Source organism: Sycon ciliatum, chromosome 7 (assembly GCF_964019385.1).
Source record: "Sycon ciliatum chromosome 7, ocSycCili1.1, whole genome shotgun sequence".
NCBI classification, from domain to species: domain Eukaryota; kingdom Metazoa; phylum Porifera; class Calcarea; order Leucosolenida; family Sycettidae; genus Sycon; species Sycon ciliatum.
In genome coordinates, this window is record NC_088649.1 from 33,387,795 (window position 1) to 33,414,526 (window position 26,732).

Here is a 26,732-nt window from a genome sequence, read left to right on the forward strand (position 1 = left end):
CACTTATCAATGTCAGTCTGGAGCAATGCATGATGGATAGGAAATGAGGTGTTTGCTGGAGAAACAAGAATTAAATTAGAGTCATCAGCAAAAAGGGATAGGGTACTAGAAGCAGGGGCATCAGGAAAGGAGTTGATGCACAGGTTAAAAAGAAGCGGGCCGAGATGGGAACCTTGGGGTACGCCAGCGGTGATGGGCAAAGGGTCAGAAAGAGTTTGGCCAATGCGAACGCAAATACTACGATCACTGATGAAGTCCTTCACCCAAGAACAGGCAGAAAGAGAACACCAACCTGAAACAGATTGAATAACTAAATGATGACTAACTCTGTCAAAGGCCTTAGAAAAATCAAGGAACAGCTGGTCACAAGAAGACTTAGAGTCAAATGCACGCGAAACAATTGAGGTAAGCTGTACCAATTGGTCAACTGTTGACCTCTTTCGACAAAAGCCAAACTGGCTGGAACTGATAATTTTATGGCTCTCAACAAACGAGTAAAACTGACGGCTAATCATAGACTCATACAATTTGGCAACTGCATTTAACAGCGATATAGGACGGTAATTGACTGGGTGAGAAGGATTACCTTTTCCCTTGAACACAGGTACAACAACGGCAGATTTCCACTGCCTGGGCTGAGTACTGGACAGCAAGCAGCGGTTGAAAAGGGCGGAAAGAGACTGTGACTTGACCTCAGCTGTTTCACGGAGGATGCGATTGTTCAGCAGTCCAGCGGTTTTACGTTGAATGGGAAGTCTGGAGAGCGTGTCAAATACGGACTGCACAGAGAATGGTTGTATGGAGAACTTCACAGTGGACGTGGGTGTTAAAATACCAGCTGAGTGCAGGTCAGGTGTTAGCAGTGGCGCCTGGCTGTAGCTCGCAAACACTTTGGCTAGGAGATTCGTCTTTTCCGTATTACTCGTGGCTGGGTAGGCTTGGTTGTCATGGTAGAGGTCAGGGATAACCGGAGACGGGCGATTCACATTACAAAGGATCTTTGCTTTGCGCCACCATGTACGGGTTCCATGATGCTGAGTCATGTCTCTCGCCATCCTCTCGTGATAATGGCGTTTCGCCTTCCGGAGCCAAGGAAGTAAGACAGTTACGTGAGAGTCTATACGCTATCCAACTATCTGTAGAGCCGAGACGTTTGGCCTTGGCGAAGAGGCGATCCCGAAGCCGCCTCTGACGATGGTGAACAGCAGAGTACCAAGGCTTGTTCGATGGAAATGTGCTTCTCCGGACAACGGGAACAAACAACGATACAGAGTCTTCCAGCGCTGTGCGCCACAATGACCAGGCCTCATCAACTGTTTGCGCATTTTGGACGGCATCTAGCAAGGGTAGTTGCCACACGTGGTTGTTAAATGCTTGCCAGTCCGTGTGGGCAAAGTCGAGCCAGGTGTTTTGTGCAGAAGATATTTGGGCTGTGGAGCCTGCTGATCGGTTGTGGACGACATCGGAAAACTACAGGACAGTGATCAGATACCGGTGGGAGGATGGTGAGATGGGAGACTGCTATTGGAGCATTAGTGATAACTAGGTCGAGTAGTGATGAACTCTTACCACTTGCGGAGTAGCGGGTAGGCTGTTGATCCACAAGTTGCGATAAGCCCAGATCATCCAGGGTGTCATACATGCATGTACCAGCAGGTGTATCAGGATCGGATGCTAGCCATTTCGAGAGGCGAGCGTTAAAGTCGCCAATGACAAATATGGAAGCTTGAGGACAAGATATTGATTGAATGCAGGTCCGGAGTGCGCTGCAGAACTGATCAGGTGGCTGCCAAGGAGACGGTAACAACAGAAACACAAACGTGGAGTTGGGGCGATGCTCTAGTTCTATGCACACAATTTCAATGGTTGGATCAGCAGGCTGAAGATCTGGACGATGTTTGGTAGTATGGGAAATGGAAGGGTGGAGGAGGAATGCCACTCCACCTCCACGTCGCACGGTATTGTTGTGACGGTCATGCCGGATAATTTTGTATTCAGCTGACGGTGTTAATATTGAACTTGTGATATCAGGAGTCAACCAGGTTTCAGTTATGCCCAAGATATCTAGTTGAGATGTGCAGAATAAGTTTTTAATCTCATCAGCCCGCTTCAGCCAGCTGCAGGCGTTAACTGTGCAGATCCTGATACTCGACGGAGACTTCATATCAGGAATACAAGGTGAAAAGTTGAAAGTCAAAGGGGACGGTTGGAATGGTGGAGCAAGAGGGTTCAGTGCGGTCACTTGCGATTGTCGGCCGGGAGAGAACGGGGCTGCATTTGGGTTAAGAGTAAAAGCGTGTGGTGATGTGGGAAAAAAGATGGGTGCGTGTGGATTCAACATCTCAGTTTATGATTTCTTGGGGAGGGGTGGGTTCTTGAACTTCCATTCTCGTGCTGTTACATGCTCGAGCCAGAAATCGTTTTCCAGAACATTTCTTTCGTCATGCTCAGCAACTGTCAGATATGCGTACAACGTGCCGTACACTGTTCTGGAGGGGATCAGTCTACAGCCAGTACGGACCTTTCGCTAACGATTTTCGTTAATTTTCCTTTGGTCTGGATTACGTACCGAAGTTTCGTAAATTTTTCGTTTCGCTCGCATGTCCACATTTCGTTGCGTTGTTGTCGTAGCAACATATTTCTCACCGGCGGTGCGCAGTTCATGACCTGAACTTTGCACCCTTCTATTCCCCACGCTGGTTTTTTGATTTCCTCCTATCTCCACTCCATGATCACTCAAGCTACGACCGGTCTGTAATTGTATGCTATAGCCAGGATCTGACTCAATCATCAAAAATTCAAAATGCTTTTATCTCTGTTCCTTCTTGAGCACGAGAATGGAATGTTGGATGAAGAGGAGCTCCTACTTCTCATCCATTGCATAACTGAAGTGTGTCCTCCCCAGCCAGGCCATCTCCTGCATTTCCCTAGGCGGAATGTAGCCTACGAAATGGTTTCTCTAGACTGAAGAAGATGCTTGGTATTCGCCATCTCTCCTGAGAAATGTTCAGCAAAAATTTCAAAACATACGACATTATTTCGTTCGGTAATCTCCGCTACTCGTCGTCTCACCTGGCTTCAGAAGATGTTACGAGAGATAGGAGAGTCTCCAGCAGGCAGCGCATCCATCTTCAGGAAGTGGAAAGAGCAAACGGCATGGTCCTTGGTTGAGGTAAATGCTGAACGTTTGATTTGTCCCAACCAAGATTTCAGCACTTGGTTCGTCACGATTTTCGCTTGCCAGCTAACGTCTTCGCACTCCCAGCTTTCCCCTGTCGGTGTCACGTCCCAGTACACAGCGGAGAGGACTACTAATAAACAGTTCACGGCACTAACAGCCTTGAACACAGCACTTCTTTCACTTCGTGAATACAAGAAGACAACTGAAAATGACACAATTCTTCAGTGATCGACCTTCTCTCTCACGGAGCTAAGCAGAATGTGCGTCATCACCTGTAGTCGCCATGGAAACGGGATCAGGAAATCGGCGATATGGCAAGTTTCCCTTGCCGTACGCAAGCGAGAGATATACCATCGGAACCGATATCCAATTGTCTTTCATCTGAGCCCTACTTGAAAAATCGATGCACTTCCCCTTTAAGGCGGTTAATAGTATAAGTGAAGTGGACATTACGAAATGATGAATGAGAATACATGTATCAAAATTGAACTTTTAAGTATGTGGATTTTAAAAAATTCCTGAAAGTTTTTTAGTTTTCGGAGGAAACACCGTACATGTATATGTATGTCTTTGGATAATTGTTTTTTCCTTTCACGCGACGGGAGAATGTCACGGATTCTCGGCTGTGCGACAAGATTACCAGGGTGACCCCTCCATAATAGCCCTTTCACGCGACGGGAGAATGTCACGGATTCTCGGCTGTGCGACAAGATTACCAGGGTGACCCCTCCATAATAGCCCTTTCACGCGACGGGAGAATGTCACGGATTCTCGGCTGTGCGACAAGATTACCAGGGTGACCCCTCCATAATAGCCCCTTCACGCGACGGGAGAATGTCATGGATTCTCGGCTGTGCGACAAGATTACCAGGGTGACCCCTCCATAATAGCCCTTTCACACGACGGTAGAATGTCACGGATTCTCGGCTGTGTGACAAGATTACCAGGGTGACCCTCCATAATAGCCCTTTCACACGACGGGAGAATGTCACGGATTCCCGGCTGTGCGACAAGATTACCAGGGTGACCCCTCCCTAATAGCCCTTTCACACGACGGCAGAATGTCACGGATTCTCGGCTGTGGACACGATTACCAGGGTGACCCCTCCATAATAGCCCTTTCACACGACGGGAGAATGTCACGGATTCCCGGCTGTGCGACAAGATTACCAGGGTGACCCCTCCCTAATAGCCCTTTCACACAACGGCAGAATGTCACGGATTCTCGGCTGTGCGACAAGATTACCAGGGTGACCCCTCCTAATAGCCCTTTCACACGACGGCAGAATGTCACGGATTCTCGGCTGTGCGACAAGATTACCAGGGTGATCCCTCCATAATAGCCCTTTCACACTACGTTAGAATGTCACGGATTCTCCGCTGTGCGGCAAGATTACCAGGGTGATCATCGATTTATTTGAAATCTGAGTCGTAGACCCGTAGCCCGCGAGATTGTAGCAAGCAACACCCTGCCCCCCTGGCTGTGCGTTTTCAATTTCGCGTTTTCACGAACTGGCTTGTATGCGCTGTGTCTGCAATTCATGAACTGCCTTACAATCATGTCTTTGCTGTATGCGCTGTGTCTGCAAAGCTAGTCGTCGTGTGAAGTGTCTTGCCGCGCATCGTACAACCATGGTATCGTGCAATCGTGAGCACGAACCGTGGTGTGATAAGGCTATTACGTGATGTGGACTACAGCTACTACAATCACGTATTACATGATTGTAGCAATTTATTTGTAATACATGCAGTAATTTATTTGTAATACATGTAGTAATTTATTTGTAATACATGTAGTAATATATTTGTAATACATGTAGTAATTTATTTGTAATACATGTAGTAATTTATTTGTAATACATGTAGTAATTTATTTGTCATACATGTAGTAATTTTTTGTAATACATGTAGTAATTTATTTGTAATACATGCAGTAATTTATTTGTAATACATGTAGTAATTTATTTGTAATACATGTAGTAATTTATTTGTCATACATGTAGTAATTTTTTGTAATACATGTAGTTATTTATTTGTAATACATGTAGTAATTTATTTGTAATACATGTTGTAATTTATTTGTAATACATGTAGTAATTTATTTGTAATACATGTAGTAATTTATTTGTAATACATGTAGTAATTCATTGGTCCTACCTGTCACCCGACCACCTGGCACACCATCATCCTCCTCTCGATATACGCCATGTAATTGTTAGATGCTGCGCTGCGCTGGTTGCTTTCTGACACGAGCACTCCACCGTTAGCCTATTCCCCGACCTGTTGCTACGTAGCGTACCGCTGAGCACAACACGCTAGTCGCTAGTGCTGAGGATGTTCTTAGGAATCCGGTGATGCAACAAAATTATTAATTTCATGTATGATTAGCAAATTTGCCAATCATAGTACATGTACATGACGAGTAGTTGAATTTGTGATGGAAGTACTGTCGAGTGTCGTGGACATGGAAATCCTTTCGAATGACCTGGGTCGGCGCCCTCAGCGCGTACAGAACGACGTCGTTGCATGCAGTGCTAGTCACGGGTGTTTGCAGTGTATGAACTCTGCACTGCATATTATTATGTACATGTTGATCCGATGCGACCAGCGCGCTGCAGCGCATAACTAACTACTTGATGCAATTATGATTGTGTGTACCCACGGCTGGATGGCCAGCACCCTGGGGCCCGACGCCGCTAGACGTGCGAGACCAGATTTCCATGTTCACGAGAGGCGGGAGTAGATGATAACTGTCAAAGGATTTTTGTATTGTATTGTATTTATTTAAAAGGATTCTCCAAAAGCAAAATGGATGCTTATCACGGAAGTCTCCCACATAAATATCGCAAGAAAAATGGGGAAATGGGGGAGAGGAGAGTGGAAGATGAAGCATGGGAAGAAGGAAACAAGTACCTAAATATCGAGGTATAAAAGCAGGAAAGAAATCGACGAGGGAAGAAATCACCTCTGCAGATAATAGCGGGACATTTAGATGAAAAAAACCCCAGCAAGGATTAATTTCAAGGAAAAAAAATTCTCAAACGGAAAAGTTCGGAATTCCAGTCAGAGAATATCTATGCTGTGAGTAATGAGCCTTTAGAGCAATGCGAAAGTTGACAGAGGACTGAACGCAGCGGATGTGTTCTGGAAGTTTGTTCCATTCCACAGATAAACTGAAGAGAGGGGATTTAAGGAAATGGGCTCCAGAACGAGGTAAAACTATAGAGGACGGGTGACGACAACTAAGGGATACATTGAATTTGAAACGAATTAGCAAAGACGGAAACTGGTAAAAGACATGATGAAAATACAGCAAGGACAGAATCTGACGACGCCACTTCAGGGTTGACCAGTCACAAGTACGATTAAGAATCTGCTTCGGGGTTTCCCACTCAGGAGGGTGCCGGGTCTTACAAAGCAGATATGAACGAGCAGCAACGGCTTGCAGTCGGTCTAACGTAAGCGAATCTGAATGGGATACGGCGAATGACCAGACAGGGACTGCGTATTCTAACAGTGGTCGTACGTAACACTTGTAGAGCAAATTCACGGTTGAAGCAGAAAGGAAATGGGCCATATGGCGCAACAGAAAAACACGACTGCGAAACTTATGGGTGATAGATTTTATATGGTCAGAAAAATTTAGTGAAGGAGTGATAGTCACGCCGAGATGACAGTGGCTATCACCTTTCTGAATAGGCACACCGTTCATTGTCAAGGGGGATGACGGGCCGGGGGCTAATGCATATTTTTGAAAGGGTAGGTGGACGCATTTACTGGTGTTAAACGTCATGGCAGTAGCTGATGACCATTGACAACACTTATCAATGTCAGTCTGGAGCAATGCATGATGGATAGGAAATGAGGTGTTTGCTGGAGAAACAAGAATTAAATTAGAGTCATCAGCAAAAAGGGATAGGGTACTAGAAGCAGGGGCATCAGGAAAGGAGTTGATGCACAGGTTAAAAAGAAGCGGGCCGAGATGGGAACCTTGGGGTACGCCAGCGGTGATGGGCAAAGGGTCAGAAAGAGTTTGGCCAATGCGAACGCAAATACTACGATCACTGATGAAGTCCTTCACCCAAGAACAGGCAGAAAGAGAACACCAACCTGAAACAGATTGAATAACTAAATGATGACTAACTCTGTCAAAGGGCTTAGAAAAATCAAGGAACAGCTGGTCACAAGAAGACTTAGAGTCAAATGCACGCGAAACAATTGAGGTAAGCTGTACCAATTGGTCAACTGTTGACCTCTTTCGACAAAAGCCAAACTGGCTGGAACTGATAATTTTATGGCTCTCAACAAACGAGTAAAACTGACGGCTAATCATAGACTCATACAATTTGGCAACTGCATTTAACAGCGATATAGGACGGTAATTGACTGGGTGAGAAGGATTACCTTTTCCCTTGAACACAGGTACAACAACGGCAGATTTCCACTGCCTGGGCTGAGTACTGGACAGCAAGCAGCGGTTGAAAAGGGCGGAAAGAGACTGTGACTTGACCTCAGCTGTTTCACGGAGGATGCGATTGTTCAGCAGTCCAGCGGTTTTACGTTGAATGGGAAGTCTGGAGAGCGTGTCAAATACGGACTGCACAGAGAATGGTTGTATGGAGAACTTCACAGTGGACGTGGGTGTTAAAATACCAGCTGAGTGCAGGTCAGGTGTTAGCAGTGGCGCCTGGCTGTAGCTCGCAAACACTTTGGCTAGGAGATTCGTCTTTTCCGTATTACTCGTGGCTGGGTAGGCTTGGTTGTCATGGTAGAGGTCAGGGATAACCGGAGACGGGCGATTCACATTACAAAGGATCTTTGCTTTGCGCCACCATGTACGGGTTCCATGATGCTGAGTCATGTCTCTCGCCATCCTCTCGTGATAATGGCGTTTCGCCTTCCGGAGCAAGGAAGTAAGACAGTTACGTGAGAGTCTATACGCTATCCAACTATCTGTAGAGCCGAGACGTTTGGCCTTGGCGAAGAGGCGATCCCGAAGCCGCCTCTGACGATGGTGAACAGCAGAGTACCAAGGCTTGTTCGATGGAAATGTGCTTCTCCGGACAACGGGAACAAACAACGATACAGAGTCTTCCAGCGCTGTGCGCCACAATGACCAGGCCTCATCAACTGTTTGCGCATTTTGGACGGCATCTAGCAAGGGTAGTTGCCACACGTGGTTGTTAAATGCTTGCCAGTCCGTGTGGGCAAAGTCGAGCCAGGTGTTTTGTGCAGAAGATATTTGGGCTGTGGAGCCTGCTGATCGGTTGTGGACGACATCGAAAACTACAGGACAGTGATCAGATACCGGTGGGAGGATGGTGAGATGGGAGACTGCTATTGGAGCATTAGTGATAACTAGGTCGAGTAGTGATGAACTCTTACCACTTGCGGAGTAGCGGGTAGGCTGTTGATCCACAAGTTGCGATAAGCCCAGATCATCCAGGGTGTCATACATGCATGTACCAGCAGGTGTATCAGGATCGGATGCTAGCCATTTCGAGAGGCGAGCGTTAAAGTCGCCAATGACAAATATGGAAGCTTGAGGACAAGATATTGATTGAATGCAGGTCCGGAGTGCGCTGCAGAACTGATCAGGTGGCTGCCAAGGAGGACGGTAACAACAGAACACAAACGTGGAGTTGGGGCGATGCTCTAGTTCTATGCACACAATTTCAATGGTTGGATCAGCAGGCTGAAGATCTGGACGATGTTTGGTAGTATGGGAAATGGAAGGGTGGAGGAGGAATGCCACTCCACCTCCACGTCGCACGGTATTGTTGTGACGGTCATGCCGGATAATTTTGTATTCAGCTGACGGTGTTAATATTGAACTTGTGATATCAGGAGTCAACCAGGTTTCAGTTATGCCCAAGATATCTAGTTGAGATGTGCAGAATAAGTTTTTAATCTCATCAGCCCGCTTCAGCCAGCTGCAGGCGTTAACTGTGCAGATCCTGATACTCGACGGAGACTTCATATCAGGAATACAAGGTGAAAAGTTGAAAGTCAAAGGGGACGGTTGGAATGGTGGAGCAAGAGGGTTCAGTGCGGTCACTTGCGATTGTCGGCCGGGAGAGAACGGGGCTGCATTTGGGTTAAGAGTAAAAGCGTGTGGTGATGTGGGAAAAAAGATGGGTGCGTGTGGATTCAACATCTCAGTTTATGATTTCTTGGGGAGGGGTGGGTTCTTGAACTTCCATTCTCGTGCTGTTACATGCTCGGGCCAGAAATCGTTTTCCAGAACATTTCTTTCGTCATGCTCAGCAACTGTCAGATATGCGTACAACGTGCCGTACACTGTTCTGGAGGGGATCAGTCTACAGCCAGTACGGACCTTTCGCTAACGATTTTCGTTAATTTTCCTTTGGTCTGGATTACGTACCGAAGTTTCGTAAATTTTTCGTTTCGCTCGCATGTCCACATTTCGTTGCGTTGTTGTCGTAGCAACATATTTCTCACCGGCGGTGCGCAGTTCATGACCTGAACTTTGCACCCTTCTATTCCCCACGCTGGTTTTTTGATTTCCTCCTATCTCCACTCCATGATCACTCAAGCTACGACCGGTCTGTAATTGTATGCTATAGCCAGGATCTGACTCAATCATCAAAAATTCAAAATGCTTTTATCTCTGTTCCTTCTTGAGCACGAGAATGGAATGTTGGATGAAGAGGAGCTCCTACTTCTCATCCATTGCATAACTGAAGATACCTGTGCGAATCTCCCTCAGCATGTGGGTAATCGATTAAACTTTGAAAAAATTGATGAGGAGACATGTTCTCGCAGATATCGCTTCACGAAAGCACAGGTTATGGAGTTGCTTGAACGGCTCAGCCTCCCAGCGAGGTTTCGTGCTCCGTCACGACACTGTTGGACAGGATTGGAAGGGCTGCTGGTGGTTTTGAGGCGTCTTTCGTATCCTAACACTCTTGGTGATATGTGCGAAGAATTTGGGAGGTCCAAACCATCACTGAGCATCGTGTTCAATATCACCCTGCAATGGATTTTCAGGAATTGGGATGGTTTGTTGACTGATCCGTTTACCCACCAGTTCCTGACACCTGCCAGATTTGCCAAGTATTGCCAGGCAGTCCGACGAAAGACAAGTGTGCCACTGGATGTATGGGGCTTCATTGATGGCACAGTTAGGAGTGTTTGCAAGCCGTCTATTCACCAGCGCATGTTCTACAATGGACATAAACGGGTTCATGCCCTCAAATACCAGTCCTGTGTCACACCAGATGGCTTGATTTGCCATTTATTTGGTCCCGTTGAAGGCAGACGGCATGATTCAGGTGTTCTCTTGGAAAGTGGTTTGCTGCCTAGGCTGCAACAGTTTGCCAGGAAACCAAATGGTCAGCCATGTGCACTGTATGGAGATCCCGCATACCCACTGTCGCCGTTTCTTATGAAGGGCTATCAAGGAGCTGCGTTAACAGCTGAGCAACAGGAATTCAATACAGCTATGAATTCTGCACGTATGGTGGTGGAATGGAGCTTTGGTGATGTCGTTGCACAGTGGGCGTTCAATGATTTCAAGAAGCAGCAGAAGATCATGCTTCAGCCCGTTGCTGCCTACTACAAGGTGTCTGCACTCCTCACAAATTGCCGTACCATCTGCCGAGAAGGCAACAAGACATCAAAGTATTTCAACTTATCTCCACCTACCTTAGCAGAGTATCTACAATGATGTCAGCACTACATCATTCTGTTGCTGTGCCATCTCTCCATTTTACAACAAACACTTAGACCATGAAAGAACTGTAAACATCTTGGCTGTGGATATTCCCTCTACTTAGCAGTTTTAAAAACAGACTACGTTTAGTCATTCATTCAATTATGGAATGGTGAAGACTCTGTTATATCTGTTCAATGAAATTCCATGGTGAAATTGGTCAAAAGGCATTGATAACACTGGTTAGAATGACGTTAACATTGGAATGGTTACAGGTATACAACTGTGAAGTGCTGGGTGAAAGCGGGACTAGTGGATAAGCTACAAAGCAAGGGCTGTTCCTTCGTGAAGAAGTGAAAAAGCTATTGCATTTTTTTGACAGTGGCTGCCATTAGCTGCAGAAACATACTGCGTTCCTCGCGGTCCTGTTCTGCCTTTTGCTTGCGATCTTGACGGTCATCTTCTGCTTTCTTGCTCTCTTCTTGTTCCTTTTTCTTTTTTGACGCAAGCTCGTCCCGTTGAGCCTCTTCCTTCAGGGCCATCTCCCTCTCCTGGGTAACATGAACAGAATCACCAACAGAAATCAGAAAATTCAATAAACAAAAAAACAATTGAACACATGAACAATTTGAAGCATTTTCTCTTGAAATTTATTCTATACAGCATGAAAGTAAAAATGGGTCATACCTGCAGCGCGAGTCTTCGCTCCTCCAGTGCGACTGCATTTGCACCATGAGAAGCAGCAAACTTCTCCTCCTCCAAATACACTTTTCTCTCCTCAATCTTGAGAAGAGCATCATTTTTCTTCTCGAGGTACGTAATAATAGGATCCGCTTGATCGTACGTGCTGCTCCGCTTGGTTTTCTGGGGCCGGTCTTCCGCTGAAGATTTCTCCGAAAGGGTCCTACAAGCATCGGCTCGCATCTGCTCGGCCACAGCCTTTTCCGCATGCTTGGCTGTCACCACTGCCACTGCGGCTTGCTCCTTCTCGGCCTTCAGCTCCTGTAGCTCGGTTAGAAGCACGTCTGCTTCGGAGAAGTCCTCTACAATACCAGAGGCCGATTTGCTTTTGCTATCTTTGGATTTCTGCTTCGACATCAGCAGGTGCAGCCTATCTGAAGCGCCTTTCTTTTTTAAATTGCCGAATCGCCGGTCTTGTGAGGATAGTTCATCCACGACATCATCCATTACCGACGAACCACGGACAAAAGGATTTCCTGATCCACGAATCTGTCTGAGCAGGACCAAGTCCATGCCTGAGTCCCAAACTATCCGTTGCCTATCCGGTGTAATAGGTGTCGGAGGAACAGGTGCAGGTAAATTTGAAGCCATAGTACACTGACACGTTTACGGTTAGGGATAAGAGAAAGAGTAGAGGGAAAAGTCTGAAAAATCTGAAACAAATCCCGCCAAACAAGAACGAAAGCAATATTCGTTGAAAGTGGCTTTTTCCGTCCAGATCAGACGAACTTCCGTAAGATCTTCGTAACCTCGTTCCCGCACTACGAAAATGGTGTACGAAAATCGTTAGCGAAAGGTCTCTAGTAACTTCCACATTCTTCTTTCTACAGTACGCAACAAGATCATCAGCACTGCAGTTGATATTGATGCCCCCAACGAATACGTAAAGAATATCTCATGAGTACGAGGGTGATACCGGCGAATATCAATCCCGACTGCGAAGCAGAAGGGATTGATATGAGGGGTACGGTATCACCCGAGCTACGAGGGTGATATTCTACTTATCACATATGACCCTACGAACCTAACACGTACGACCGTCATATCCTGCTTATCACATGCTACATGTGTACATCGAGTCCATAAACATAAACATGATACTACAATTGTACATGTAGTACTACCCACTACTGTACATGTACCGGTAGTAGATTTGACCCTGTGAACTGAATAGGACATCACATTGTGTGGAGACCCTCTCCGATGCCACACCCATTTACCCGTCTGACACATCATTCGCGGGACAGAAATATTCAAAGCTTCGAATTGTTTTAATTGAAGTCTAAGCAGAAGTGAAAGGATATAAATGTACAAGTAAAAGAGTCCCAGGAAATAGAGATAGAAGAGAAGATGATGAAAATGAAGCAATATACTGCACTGTATCTGAGAATTAGCGCTGCTCACAGGCTATGACATCATGAACGTGGTGTGAACAGCGCCTGCAAAGTTTCCGGAGAAGATGGACTTTGCGCTGTTCTCCGAAGTGACACACGATGAGGCTGGCGAGGCTGGTGGTACTTGTGGCCTTTCCAAGGCTTCCAATTCAGCCGGAGTTGACTCCTGCAGAGCTTTATCAACCTCCGCATCGAGCAGGCGAGCTGTAGCAATCTTATCTTGCTCGCTAGGCTGCAAGTAAGCTGTTAGGCGCTTGTATTTCTGAGCCCCTGAGACAGAAGTTATAATTATTATGTGATGACGAACCAGACAAGGTACTAGTTGGTGAGATGCTCGGGGTTGTTTTTCCAGTCTTTGTCCGGTATACCCTTTCCTTGGTTATGTACATACAATTATCCCTTCACTGTGCATAGTTCGAAACTCCCCTCCTCCCCCCCCCCCCCCCCCCCCACACACACACACAATGGTTACCTCTTTTCTTTGTCATACCACAACCATTCAACCCGGTGAACCCCTCGATAGGCGCCCGATTTGCCTTTGAGTCATCCTAATAAAGTGATTATTATTATAATGTTACGCTTGAGGTCTTGTGTAGCTGGCGGTGAATAGCACTGCGGAATTGCAGCAAACTGTTCTTGGAGTACGAAAGCTTGTTGATCTGCCTAATTTCCATATACGCATGCTTTAGGATTGAGGCAAGGTTGGTAGCTGAGATGGTTTTCAGATCACATTTTTTCTTATAGACTGTACACCAAACATCCGAGACACGTTGGTGGCTCGCTTCGTGTTGGTTGAAACACGGCTTTCTCGGATTCTGTCGGTCTCATCCTCCGACACTTGCACAAATCGTTGAGACGTTTCTTCTACAATACTTGGCTCGGATGTTACACGTTTTTTTCCGTGGTGGTCTTTTCCAGTACTTCGCCATTCGACAAAGTTGCAGTTGCGGTTGATGGTAAAGAAAAATCAGACACTTCGGCTAGTTCGCTGGGTGATAAAAAATTGAAATAATTTGCAGCAGCCTCTAAAAGCTCTTGATCTTCCAAGTCACCTTCATAAACGCAAAATCAAAGCTATCCATTTTTCTCACGAGGACACGATAAGGACAAGCTTTAGAAGAAGAATGGTAAGTTTCTGTTTGTGCTTACCCTCGGCCTTGTCATTCTTCATGGTAGGTCAACTTGGATGCGTACTATAGATGGAATTGCATATGTAAGGAATTCATTGTTGTCACTAGCCCCTCCACATAGACCCCCTCCCACAATCCCAAGCCAGCTGGCCGAAGGAGGGCCTGGGGGGGGGGGGGGGTGGCGACGGCAGTGAAATCCTAAATATGCAGTTTCAGCTACAGTACGCATTCGAGTATGTGAGTACCAATGGGTACTGTACTACTACTAGGTACGCAGCCGGGTGTGATATGGAGCAGCAGGGGTGATATCGGCCTATATCACCCGCCAAGGAAGGGCAGTGATTGGCCCATTCCTAGGAAACGGTCACCTGATATGTGATAAAACTCTGCGTGCTATTTTCTTACCTCCACGCAGATCTGCGGGCTTCCTGTGGCGGTTGGCGGCTTCACGTACGATCGACCAGTCGTATTTGGTACTGACAGGCTTGTCAGTAGTACGACTGGCGTTGCTTGTTCGTGGTGTAGAGAGGGTACGACTAGCGTACGTCTCGCCCGGAGCTGCGGATTCAAGCCCTGTTGGTGCAGATGCGGGTACTGGTACACCCGTGGCGGGAATGTTTGTAGCTGCTCGGTACGAGTACTCATCCTGGAGGCTGTCGTGGGCGCGATTAGAGACATCGATGGGCTGGTGGTGTTGTGTCAGGGCGCGAAGCTCCTCCCTGAGTTCTGCAATGGCGGCATCTTTTCCTTTCTCCTTTTCGAGAGAGATTTTTCGTAGGTCGGAAACTTCTGCTACCAGGTTTCGGACCGTCTCCATCAGGTCAACCATCATCTTCGTTAGCGCAGTAGCATCAGTACTGGTACATTCACATCCTCCTGCCTGCTTTGTGACCCTGTGTGTGTCGATCTGATCGTCCAGTGGTTGCAACTTTCCCCTCAGGGCGCCTACCAATTGCACTCGGCTCAGGCCGGCCCATTTGACGTTATTGGCCTTTGCCAGTGACTCCAAGCCTTCACTATCCAAAATTCCGAAGTCAATGGACGCCATGCTCCCGGTTGGGGGAGCAAGACTCAACCTTCTTGCCAGTTCTTGGTAAGTACTAATGACATGTTATGGCAAGAAAGGTGCGCGTCTCGGTCCTGACCTGGAGTATGATTTATCCGAGACATTCAGCCCTGTGACAGTGTCCAATGCTCAAATAGCTAACACGTCCACAGCAGAAATCTTGCCCCAAGCCATATCTCATGCCTGGCCTTGGCCTTGTCGAACCTGAAATGCATTGCATGAATGCTGGATTATTTTGCAAAAGAAAAAATGACCTCGTTGAAGTCTTCAAATTGCCCGCCATAAGGTTTGTATGGCTCTGCCACTTTCACTGCTTTTCAAGCAGAACCTGCCACCTTTTCGAGCAGAATCTGCCACCTTTACGAGCAGAATCCGCCGGTCCCTAGATCTGCCCAATGAAAAGGAGGCGAATGCAGATAGAAAGCAGTAATAATTAATGAAATTGGGGAGGGATGTAATTAGGATAGAGGTGGAGAAAAACTAAGTCAGCTGATCATCAAACAGGACATTTGGTACTCTAGGTACTCTAGGTACTAAGGGTGTGCGGGATCATGCTGGCGCGGAACTGGCGGAGCGTGGAGATGGCACGTATATCGCTGGGTAAGGTGTTCCACAGCTGCTAGCTGGGCGCCCCGGAAGGCGAGGCAACCCTTGCCGAACCTGGTGCAAACTGGCGGTTGGCGCAGACCCATGGTGGAGTGCAACCTAGTTGGGCCAGCTGACGAAGGAACTAGGAGGGCTTGCAGATCAGAACTTGCGTGCCCATACCGAGGCCTCCAGACAAGAACGATGAACTTCTTCCTGAATTTCTCGGATACTCTGTAGGTGCGCGCGGAGGTGTGATGCGAGAGTCCGAAAACCGCCCTTGCCGCCCGATTCTGCATGACTTGTAGCCGATCCAAATGGTTGGTAGTAAGAACTAAGAAGTGGGGAAAACGCATTGGATCCGTACATCAGGTCAGACATGATGATCGCTTTTTTTTTAATTTCGGCCAGTGGGCTACTATCATTCGTCTTGGGGGTTAGACAAGGCGAAGTAGCCATGTGGGGCGTTAGCCCGCCTTTCGGCACCGGGAGTTGCAGCTCGCTCGACTTGATCGCTTTAAAAGTAGAGAACTCGGCTCTGATGAGTCAAGCAGCGACGCAACCTCCATAGTGCTCCGATCCTCTGGGCCAGTCGAGCGGTGCAGCGATCAACATGGGGCGTCCATGACAGATCCGAGTCGAGGAGCACTCCAAGATACCTGGCCGCAGTAACGACAGGAATCGGCTTTTCATGACAGTTTTAACTTTACATTGATCGTGTGCTGGGGCTGCTGAGGCTGCCTGTTGGGGTATACAGGGATCACTTGGCTCTTGGCTGCATTCAAAATGAGACCACGGGTCTGCAACCAGTCAGCAAGTGCAGAAACAGAGGCCGATAGCGTAGCGGACAACGTGTCGAGGGATATGCTGCTCCTGATCAGCGCGATGATCATGTCATCGGCAAATTGAACCGATGAAGACTGATTAGCTATGGTTGGAACTTCGCGGGACGCCGGGTGTAGATACTGAAAAGGATCGGTCCTAGAACAGAACCTTGTGGCACGCCACAGGATGGTTCAGAAATGGCACTCTGATCCCGTCCAATACAGATACACTGAGTACGGCCCGACAGATAGGCGGAAAACCACTTTAGGGCTGTCCCTGTTATGCCGATATCGAATAGGTCCTGGAGTAGCCGTTCATGACGAACCTTGGCGAATACCTTTGACAAAATTATCTAGAAGGCATAATGCCAGTACACAAACGATTGTCCCGTGCAATAAGAATACGATTTAGCATAAGCACCAGGGCATCCTCCGTTGAGTGGCCTGCGCGGAATGCAAACTGAGTCGTGGGGAGGGTACCAGATATGTCCAGAAACTGTGCTAGCTTCTTTTGTACGACTTTGGACTCGGACATGAGTTGGACCACAATGGTGGACCATGTTGCTCGTCGTGTTGCCGGCAAAATTGCTGTCCTGCTGCGACATGCTTCCTCGCTGCCGTATCCATGCCGACTCACCTACTTCAGATCTATCGTTTTGCCTGAATTTTTGTATGCTTCTATTAGTTACTACCCGTATTTGACAGTTGCCCAGGAACAACGGCTACATAGGCTGTTCAAACGTGCCGCTCGGGCAGTCTGCAAGTCGCCACCGTGGACCAGTACTGCTCCCCTGCTAAATCGAATGCATGTATGTGATCTACAGGTTTCTGTGCACTTGAATATGTTTTGTTTCATCTGGCGATGTTTGCATGATGCATGTAGCACCCTGTTTGAGTCCTTTTTTGCTGTCGTGCCCTCAACTCGCACTCGGGGAGGCCAAAGCAACTTGCTTGTGGTCCCACCTGCTAGCACTGCTCGTTCTGCTAAGCGCCTAACGCACGCTGGAGCCATTATGTGGAATAGATTGCCACCAGCAGCAAAATGTTCAAATAGGTATTTGGATTTTAAATCTCAAGCCTTGCAGTATATATTATCAGCGACATAGGTTTTCCAATGCTTACTGGATTGATATCTGTTCGTTGCAACCAACCTTCCGTCATTTTTCCTTTCTCTTTTTCTCTTGTATCTACTTTTTTTTTTTTTTTTTTTTTTTTTCCACAATATCCTTTAACATGTTATTCACAGTGGGTCCAATGTTATTAGGCATTTTGCCTGTTTTGATTTCCACTATAAATAAAGTATACAACAACAACAACAACAACAACTTTGTCCAAGAGTTTTGACAATATGGGAAGTAGGGACACTGGACGGAAGTTAGTGGCAAAAGACGGGTCCCCATCTTTGAAGAGCGGGATAACGTGTGCGAGTTTGAAGGCTGTGGGGACAGTGCCATTGACAAGCGATGCATTGAACAGCGTTGAACTCTCTCTCTCTCCTTCTCTCCCTCCCTCTCTCCCTCCCTCCCTCCCTCTCTCCTCCCTCCCTGCCTCTCCCCCTCTCTCTCTCTTAGCCTCTCACACATCTACACCAAATTTCTGTTTTCCCCTATGGTGCGTGTTGTTCGCCTTGATCCCGAGACCATAATTGGTCGGGGAGCGCACTTCACCTCACCTGCACATCTCTGTTAGCACATGCATGGGTTTTGTATGTTCTTTGCTGTTGTTGTTCTTGTTGTTCTCCTCCATTCAATGTAGGAATGTGGTCTTGCATAAAAACAGAACAAAAAACTCATGAAAGTCATCATGACAATCAGTTGTACTAGATACAGGTCCTCCCTCATTATAACGAGTCCGGTTAGTGCATAAACCCCGTTAGTAAATAGAAATCTGAAATCCCCTGGCGAAACGTGGTCTATACAACTGTTTACAGGTCCGGTTACAACATAATCCGTTAGTACATAAAATCCGTTATAACGACCCTTTGCCCAGGTCCCTGGAGTGCCAAACCCTCAGTATAAGATAATATTAACCATGCAGGACCAAGGCCAAAACATGTAGGATAAAGCAGAACGAGGAAACGTATGATGTCTATGTATTCGTGAATATGAACGATCCTTTGCATCCAAGGAAAAGTTATGTTGGAGATTTTCAATTATCTTCTAACGAGTTGAAGCATCGATAATTTATGTTGTATCGAGGGTAGCCCCGGTAAGTACGAAGTGGTGCCTATTTCACCTTTAGCTGCAAGTCCTGCTACAAGATAAGTCTCGTTATAAGATAACTTTTTCGATGGCCCAGAGATTATCTACTAACGAGGGGGGACCTGTTACAGGCACCGGGTAAATATGCTCGAAAAATCACCCATCATGCTTTCTCGCAATTCTTTCAAACATGCCGATAATGCCTGAAACCATGCCGATAATTCCCAGAAATTCTCACAAATTTTCGCTTGAAATCCATATCTTTCTTCGCATCCAACACAAAAAGATGCATTCTCAAACATAAAGGAAACAAAAAAAAAATTTTTTTTTCTGTTTTGTGGCTCTAGCAAGTTCAGATAGCTTTGCTGGTTTCAGCTTGTCCAGCAGAGAAACCACCTTCTTGCTTTCCTCATCCCTTTCACTTTCAGCCTCCTCCTCATCCGCACTATCCACTCGACAAATGTCAGTAACCAGCCGATTATGCCCACGAAATCACCGATTATGCTCGTGTGATTTTTGCACCCCTAAAATGCTCGATTTAGTGCCGGCATATTGCCGGGTCCCTAGACCTGTATACTGCTTTCAAGCTACATGATCACGACTGTAGTCTATATTTGGAAGTATGTGTGTAGGAATGTTGCTAGTACTACCGGTACTACTGCTGTCACTGGCACTCTCCTGACAACACAGTGCTTCTATAGACCTTATTCGATAACGTGACTTTTGGACTCGCCTCCAGGGATTTGTCATAAGCTAGGGCACGCGTACGAGAAACGAGTGGCAAGAAAGGCCCAGTTTGTACAAAAGAGTAGTAAAATACCGGTATTTATCTACTCCTATGTTCGCACACAGAGTCCACTGTGAACTGAGCGCAGATCTCTTGCCACTCCCTGGTTCCCGGGACCCCGGTTCACGTGATTGTGACGTTTATCGAATAAGGTCTATAGACAGTGATGCTAGCAACACTGCAAGCTGCTTGTACTACACTCAGTAATTTTATACATGAACTTAATACTGTGTAGGCTGCTTAGTCTGAGTTTGAGTTAGTTGTATGCTGCTTTGCTGGTCTGTCATGACACGTGCATTCTGACAATCTGCTGGTCTGTCATGACAGGTGCATTCTCATCATGACAAGTGAGACGTCATTGTGACGCCAAGCACTGTCTGCCTCAGGCCTGTGCTCAGAAACAGTAGATGGGACAGTGAGAAACGCACACACACAAACACACAATGCACTACAGTACACAGTGCTGTATAACAGTGCAGTTACAGTAGCAAGGGAAAACCCTAGTACTGGCTCTCATGTACTCATACAGTAGAGTAGTAGGTGGTACTGCTGCTGTTGCCAGTGTCTGTACAGTGAAGTGTATGTATGAATGACTTGTACTGATACATGCTATGAACAGCGCACAAGTGCAAGGGGAAATCTCTCCACAGCAACTAATCGTACAGTGTCATTACAGCTACCTGTAGCTGATCTGTGTAGCTTGCTCTACTAGTAACTGTTGTCTGTTGTAGTGTAGCTAGTGTTTGTGTGAGGGCGCTGTGTGTCTGACCCTGCCAGCAACATTAGCAGTCTTCATTACTGCTGAGCTGCTGCAGTATGGACCAGGCAAGTAGTCCAACTGCCAGCTCAGGTCATGGCAAAACTACTAAGAAACCACTACCTGATGCCGTGAAGAAATACCGTGAACGTCTGTGTGCTGCCTATAGCAATGTGCAGTTCTGCATAGAGGAGACCGATGAAGAGAAGGAACGAATCTTGCAAATGGACGAGCTTTATGCTGACCTCCATGTAGTGTCCAAGCAGAAGTTAAATGCCAGGATGCGCGAAGCAGAGAAACTTGGCACAACTGCGGGCAATGAGCGGCTGGCTCATTCATTTGCTTCTGAAGCTAGGAAGCTGCGTAAGATGAAACTTGCCGAGATTCTCAATGTCAAGAAAGCCATGCGACAACGCATGCGTGGAAACACTTTCCGTGCCATTGCCCTCTCATCGGCTGGAGCAGGCAAAACCATGCTCTTCACCAAGAAAGGTCCGTTTGAATGGGCAAGAGGGCAGATTTGGCCTAGCATCGCTGTCCTGCGTGCACTGGAGCTGCGCTTAGCAGAAGTGCGCAATATCACAAGCATCGCTGAGCTGCTGGATTTGCAGAATTACGGCATCACACTGCCAGGTGAGCAGGCCTGAAGTCATTGATTTTGTTTGCAATCAACCCGAATCTGTCTGTATTATTCTCGACGGCCTCGACGAGATCAAGCTGGCTGATTGCAGCACATTCATGTACAACGTCATCTGTGGCAAAGAATTGCCAGGGATCAACCTGATCATCACGTCACGCCATTCAGCAGAAGCCATGAAGCTGACACAAAACCGGAACATAGTCTTCCATCGTCGTGTGGAGCTGCTAGGCTTTGAGAAGCAAGGTTTGGAGCACTACATTCGCAATGTCCTGTCTCCGAAAGATGCAACCAGCTTGCTAGCAGAGCTCCACACCAACCCGCAGCTGGCCACAATGATGCGTACACCGTTTTTTGCTCAAGCAACGTGCAGCCTCTACCGACACAAGCACAGTCTGCCAAACACGCCGGGTACAATCTTCAACTCGCTAATCCTTCATCTACTGAATCAGCGAGAAGGAAAGCTGCTCAACGATGGTGAGCAATACACCGATTGGGACGGTGTTCCCGACGACGTCCAGGGAAATCTACTTGATCTCTCCCGCTTCGCTTTTCACATGCTCATCCGCCGGAAAGTCGTCTTCACAGATGCGGATTTCAAGATGTTTTCACTGTCATCAGCAGCTCGCACACTTGGCATGCTCATCGCCTGCGACAAGGCATCACCTCTGTCCAGGGCTCAGTGGCGTTTCAGTCACCTAGCACTTCAGGAAGCTCTAGCAGCTCGCTACATCGCTAGCCGCTCTCCCAGTGCAGCTGACGTCGCCTGGCTCGTGCAGCGACTCGGAGCATTCACAGGCAGCCTCAACATGTTTTGGCGCTTACTGGCCACAGAGCTGGACAGCGAGTCGGTCAATGTGTTGATCGATGGCATTCTCAATCCGCAGTCCAAATCGTCTACTGAGCCACAGCCACAGGATACCGACCAGCATTCTACAGGAGCAGAAGGGCACAACGTGACGTGTTTTCTCTTCACAACACACGACTACGTCAAGGATTGGGCCGACCATGTGTCCTCCTTTCTCTCGCTGGACGAAGCAGAGCATCTTGCAGAAGAATTGCTGGGTGACAGGATCGATCTGGCATTGTCTGCTCCTGAAGTGGTCCGCCTCGAAATTGACCCAGCCATTACCAAAATCACCTGCAAGGATTTCGTTCGTTCATTGCTACCCATCTGGACGGATCGCTTCCCCAGTGCCAGTACGCAGAAGCTACACGATTGCATGGCCCACCAGGCGCAAGGATCGGCCATTCGATGTTTCACTGCCACTCCCACGTCTAAGCTACCTCCAGTTCCTCCATCCGACGAGCCAGCCCAGCCATCCGCGACTCTGGAGAACATCAGTGACGCGGAACGAAAACAACGAGTCCTCTACGCCTGCCGGGTCTTCGCGGAGCACGCCAACGCCAAGCAAACCAGCATCGAAGACATCACCAGCATGCAGGCTATCTTCACGGAGTACGGAGTAGATTTCGACGACGTTCCTCTCACACCGGCGGATTGCCAGGCCATCAACACAGTCATCCGTCACCACCACCAGTTCATCACCAGCATCAAGCTGTTCTACTGTGGTATAGGTGATACTGGTTATGCATGCATGGCTGATGGCATGGCTCTACTACGCAATCTTACGCTCATCAACCTGGGAGGGAACAACCTCACAGATCGTCACACGGCCAATATCGCAGCGTGTATCGCATCCAACACGTCAACACTGGTGCGAGGAGTCTACACATCCGAGAACCTCTTCAGCAGCAATGCTATGGCCACCGTCCACAGCAACACACACCGCTGTACGGGGCTGCTGGCAGTGGAGCTTGGAGGTCAAAAGTGCACCGATCCAGCCGTCAACCTTGACGTCATCACTAGAATCTGCAGCAGCTGCCCAGATCTCCAGTTCGTCAATCTCAATGACTGCGTACTGGATATGGAAGGTCTAACCCAGCTAGCACCATTGTTAGGAGCACTGAGGCTGAGAGCGCTGGAGCTGTACAAGGTTGGGATGAAGCAGAACTCCGCACTGATCGTCTGTCGAATCATTCAACAGCAACACGAGAGTTTGGAGTACCTCTCACTCCAGCGCAATGAGCTAACTGGAGATTTCCTGGAAACCGTTCGCGGTGCGCTGAGTCAATGCCGACGACTGGAGCAGCTGTACCTGGACGACGACTGCCTTTCGTCGGGAGCTCTGCCGGTGCTTGCGTCCCTGCTGCCCAGTCTGCCAAAGCTCTCCAGGCTCGAAATGGCGAGGAATGATTTCCGAGACGCTGACGACGAAGCAAAGCTGTTCGCCGCCGCTGCTGAGAGCCGCTCGTCTCTGGAGGAGCTGGTGATGCCTGAAAGAGCTCTATTGTCTCCATGGCTGCATGAGGTTCTAAGTGCCATGGCCAGAGATGATCTGAATGTGAAGTATGAGCATCTTCCCTGGTACGACGAGGTGGAGAATGACGAAGAAGAAGAAGAGTACGACGCTGAAGGAGATAGTGAGAGTGATGAATGAGGAGGTGAGAGAAAGACAGATTTTGTGTCCTGATGAAGAAAGCTTCGTGTTGGTCTATGGCTTCCTCCTGGCATACAGTCCGTCTGTGTATGTTCTTTGGAGTGCACGTGCGTATGTGTGCATGCATGTGTGGTAATGCTTCTGCGCGCGCGCGCGCGTGTGTGTGTGTGTGTGTGTGTGTGTGTGTGTGTGTGTGTGTGTGTGTATGTGTACATGCGTGTCTGTGTGTATACTTGAGAGCTTACTGCATCTGTGTATGTGTGTGTGTGTGTGTGGATTTTGTGTTTCGGCTGGACATTTGTTCCTTCGTTTTCAGCCAGTCCAAGGAGTGACTGTGTTGACCTTTGACCTTTGTACTTTGGACCCTGTATATGTTATTTTTCGTTTCGTAAAATTATTTTGTTTGATAATTGTGAACTGTCGTTGAGAGAATTTGTAGTTCTTATTTGGTCATGGTGCACATGTGTATGAGTGGAAAAGAGCGTTTTGAGAGTCAACAGGACTTGCCACACCATGACACATTTCGTTGACTTTCGATCAATCTTGTTATAGACTGCATTCATTTCACTATGATTGCATCGTACCTGTGTAATACTACCACTGTATATTACTACCACTGTGTATCACTACCACTGTGTACTGGTGTATATGTAATATCTCTCTGCGTAATATTTTGCTGCCTGCTTCACGCAAGACTACGATTTTTTCCATGATGGCTGCTTGCCATCATTTTTGTTGTCTTTGTCATGCGGAGCTGATTCTCAGTGTTCCAATCCTTCATCAAGATAACTTGTTGAACTGAGTACTCCTCTTGTTGTTTGTTGTCTGCTACAAACATTACATCTTGATAGAGTGAAAACTAGACCAGATCTCTTGTACCTGAGCCAAAGTACGCGAAATGGGATGTTATCTGGTTAAAACGTGATTTTGAGAAAAGCACTTTTTTTACTATTGAACACTCACTGCATGATGAACTAAAATGAGGAGGAGAACTCGACTTGAAGTGAATCAGCTGATTTCCGGCTGTCACGTTCGGAACGTACTTGAAACTGTGCGTTCTTTTTGGCCATACCTTCTTTTCACTTCTTGTCATTGTCTCACAGTTCTGGTAGCGGTGAGTCTCCATCATGGGGTAGCTGTACATTGTATTTTAAATTATGTGTATTCAGTGGGGGGGGGGGGGGGGGGTTCGTCACCTAGTTCTACTCAGTCCTGGGTACACTTATGCCAGGTAGTGTTCACCGGGTGTTGGGTCTCTTGAGAACGTGCTCGGCTACTTGAAGGTGTAGTGTTGTATCCGCCACCTTTGTGGTCAGGCGGTATTTTACTACTCCCTGGTTTTTAGGGGTCAGAAGCGCAGCCAATGAGGGGCACGGGGACATTTGCACCCGCCACATCCGCTCAAAACTCACTTTGGATAGAGTTGCTAGCGCTCCGACAGGAGTAGGCTTTCCCCGAATCCCCAGCCCGTTTTCGCCTATTCAGCTTTTCAATAAGCTCAAAATACATGTACACCAGATTTGGCTCCAAAATCAGCTGATTGTTCGAAAATCAGCTGATTGTTCGAAAATCGGCTGCAAAATTGGAATATATTGGAAAGTCGGCTAATAGAATTGTTGGCATATTATTATCATTATTATACGCACGTCCGCGTTTACGTCAACAGTAAGTCCACGTATTAGCATGTGCCAGAAGAAAGGCAGAGTGGGGAGAGAGGAAAATAAATGTAAATGTACGATTGGACAGCTCCGGTTTCCAATCGTCAAAGCATGCACGGCGCAAAGCCGTGCGTCGAGCTATTCAGGCACGTGATGCAACCGGAATCGTAATCATTTCGTGATCACCCGTTGGAGTGGCTCCAGTCGTGCTCGCGAAACGATTCGAGTTTCCCCGCGCGCCAGCCTCGTTCCCGGTTTGTCCCGATCATCGCGCCCGACGGTTTGCTGATTGCCTCTATTAGTATTGTGTACCTGTTAATCAATGGGCTACTTCTGGCTATAGGAATTCAGTTTGTGTAGCAAATGGTGCTAGTGAAACTTGTATGAGATCCAATCTGAGTTAACTGCCCACACTAGTCGCAAATATTCCCTTCACTAGGGACGGGGGTAACTGCGGTTGAATCGAGTAATTCAGTGCAGTGTAAAGTTTCCAGAAAACTATCAACTGACAGGAAACTCTCAGTGCATGCAAGGGCAACCAAGGACGGCGTTACGTCACCAATACTGGACGAATAGTCGAATACCAAATAAAATGTGATCAAACCATGCCGCTGAGTAAGCACAGTTGTCAAGTACCAACATCACCTAGGCATGGCAAGTGTGCTAAGATGCAAGTGTGTGTGTGTGTGTGTGTGTGTGTGTGTGTGTGTGTGTGTGTGTGTGTGTGTGTGTGTGTGTGTGTGTGTGTGTGTGTGTGTGTGTTCAAGGTGTGCATTGTTCAGCAAGTAACTCCAACTATAGTATACAAGTAGCGTTATTCAGGGAAACAAAACACACAGATACACACACACACACACACACACACACACACCTCAGACCTCAGACCTGCCCATCGCGGAAGCGATGATAGCGAACAACTATGTTAGACATAGCAACTTGTGCTGGGATTACACCATTCAACAGCTTGCAAGGCTGATGAATTGACCACCACTAATTTTAGCACACACAGACACAAACACACACACACACGCGCACACGCACGCTCAAGCAAGCGCCAGTTCACGAGATCACGCCGTCCACCACGTGACCACCATCTCATACAGCGAGAACGGCTGGCCACATTCAAAGCAGGGGATTTCCCTGGCACTGGTCCCGGAACTCTGCACTCCGGATATAGGCTGGTTAGAGATGACGGTCGGAGACGGTGCTGCACTAACTTGCAAAGACAGAGGTGGCCCGCTGGTCGAACCTTGTCGCAGTGTCAGCCTCATGTCGGCAGCGGAAAAGTGGCGAGCTACAAACGTGTAGAGCAAGTCAAGGCGCTTGCCTAGCATGAATGGCAGGGCTATGTCGATGCGATGACGGGCAGACGTCAGCGACGCAGCATTGCTGATGAAGCGGTGGCTGGACAGCTGTGGATCGCCGACGACGAAGCGTGCTGACTGGAATCGCGGCGGTGCAGGTGCATTGCCGTCCACGGGGGTTAGGATTGGCGGAGGTACGGGCACGGCGTTTGGACGCTTTGGGCAAATGTTGCCCTGCTGGTGCTGAGACACGACCAGCAGCAATGTGGTTTGCAGACTGCGTGTTGTTGT

At 47.6% G+C, this 26,732-nt stretch overlaps 1 protein-coding gene across 1 annotated transcript; it reads right to left on the reverse strand.

The window, feature by feature from the left end:
• Positions 1–10,926: 10,926 nt before the first annotated feature.
• LOC135821868 (uncharacterized) lies at positions 10,927–12,044 on the reverse strand. Its single transcript, XM_065334867.1, has 2 exons — positions 11,544–12,044; positions 10,927–11,407 (listed from the first exon to the last, which is right to left on the reverse strand). Exons 1-2 carry the CDS (start codon positions 12,042–12,044, stop codon positions 11,219–11,221), a joined length of 690 nt encoding a protein of 229 aa, XP_065190939.1. The 3' UTR covers positions 10,927–11,218.
• Positions 12,045–26,732: the final 14,688 nt, after the last annotated feature.

Excerpts from the sequence above, each read along its gene's own strand:
- LOC135821868 (XM_065334867.1), bottom strand. The coding sequence starts at position 12,044 with ATGGATGATGTCGTGGATGAACTATCCTCACAAGACCGGCGATTCGGC. Across the intron at positions 11,408-11,543 it reads AGCGAAGACTCGCGCTGCAG|GAGAGGGAGATGGCCCTGAA; the intron begins GTATGACCCATT and ends CATGTTACCCAG.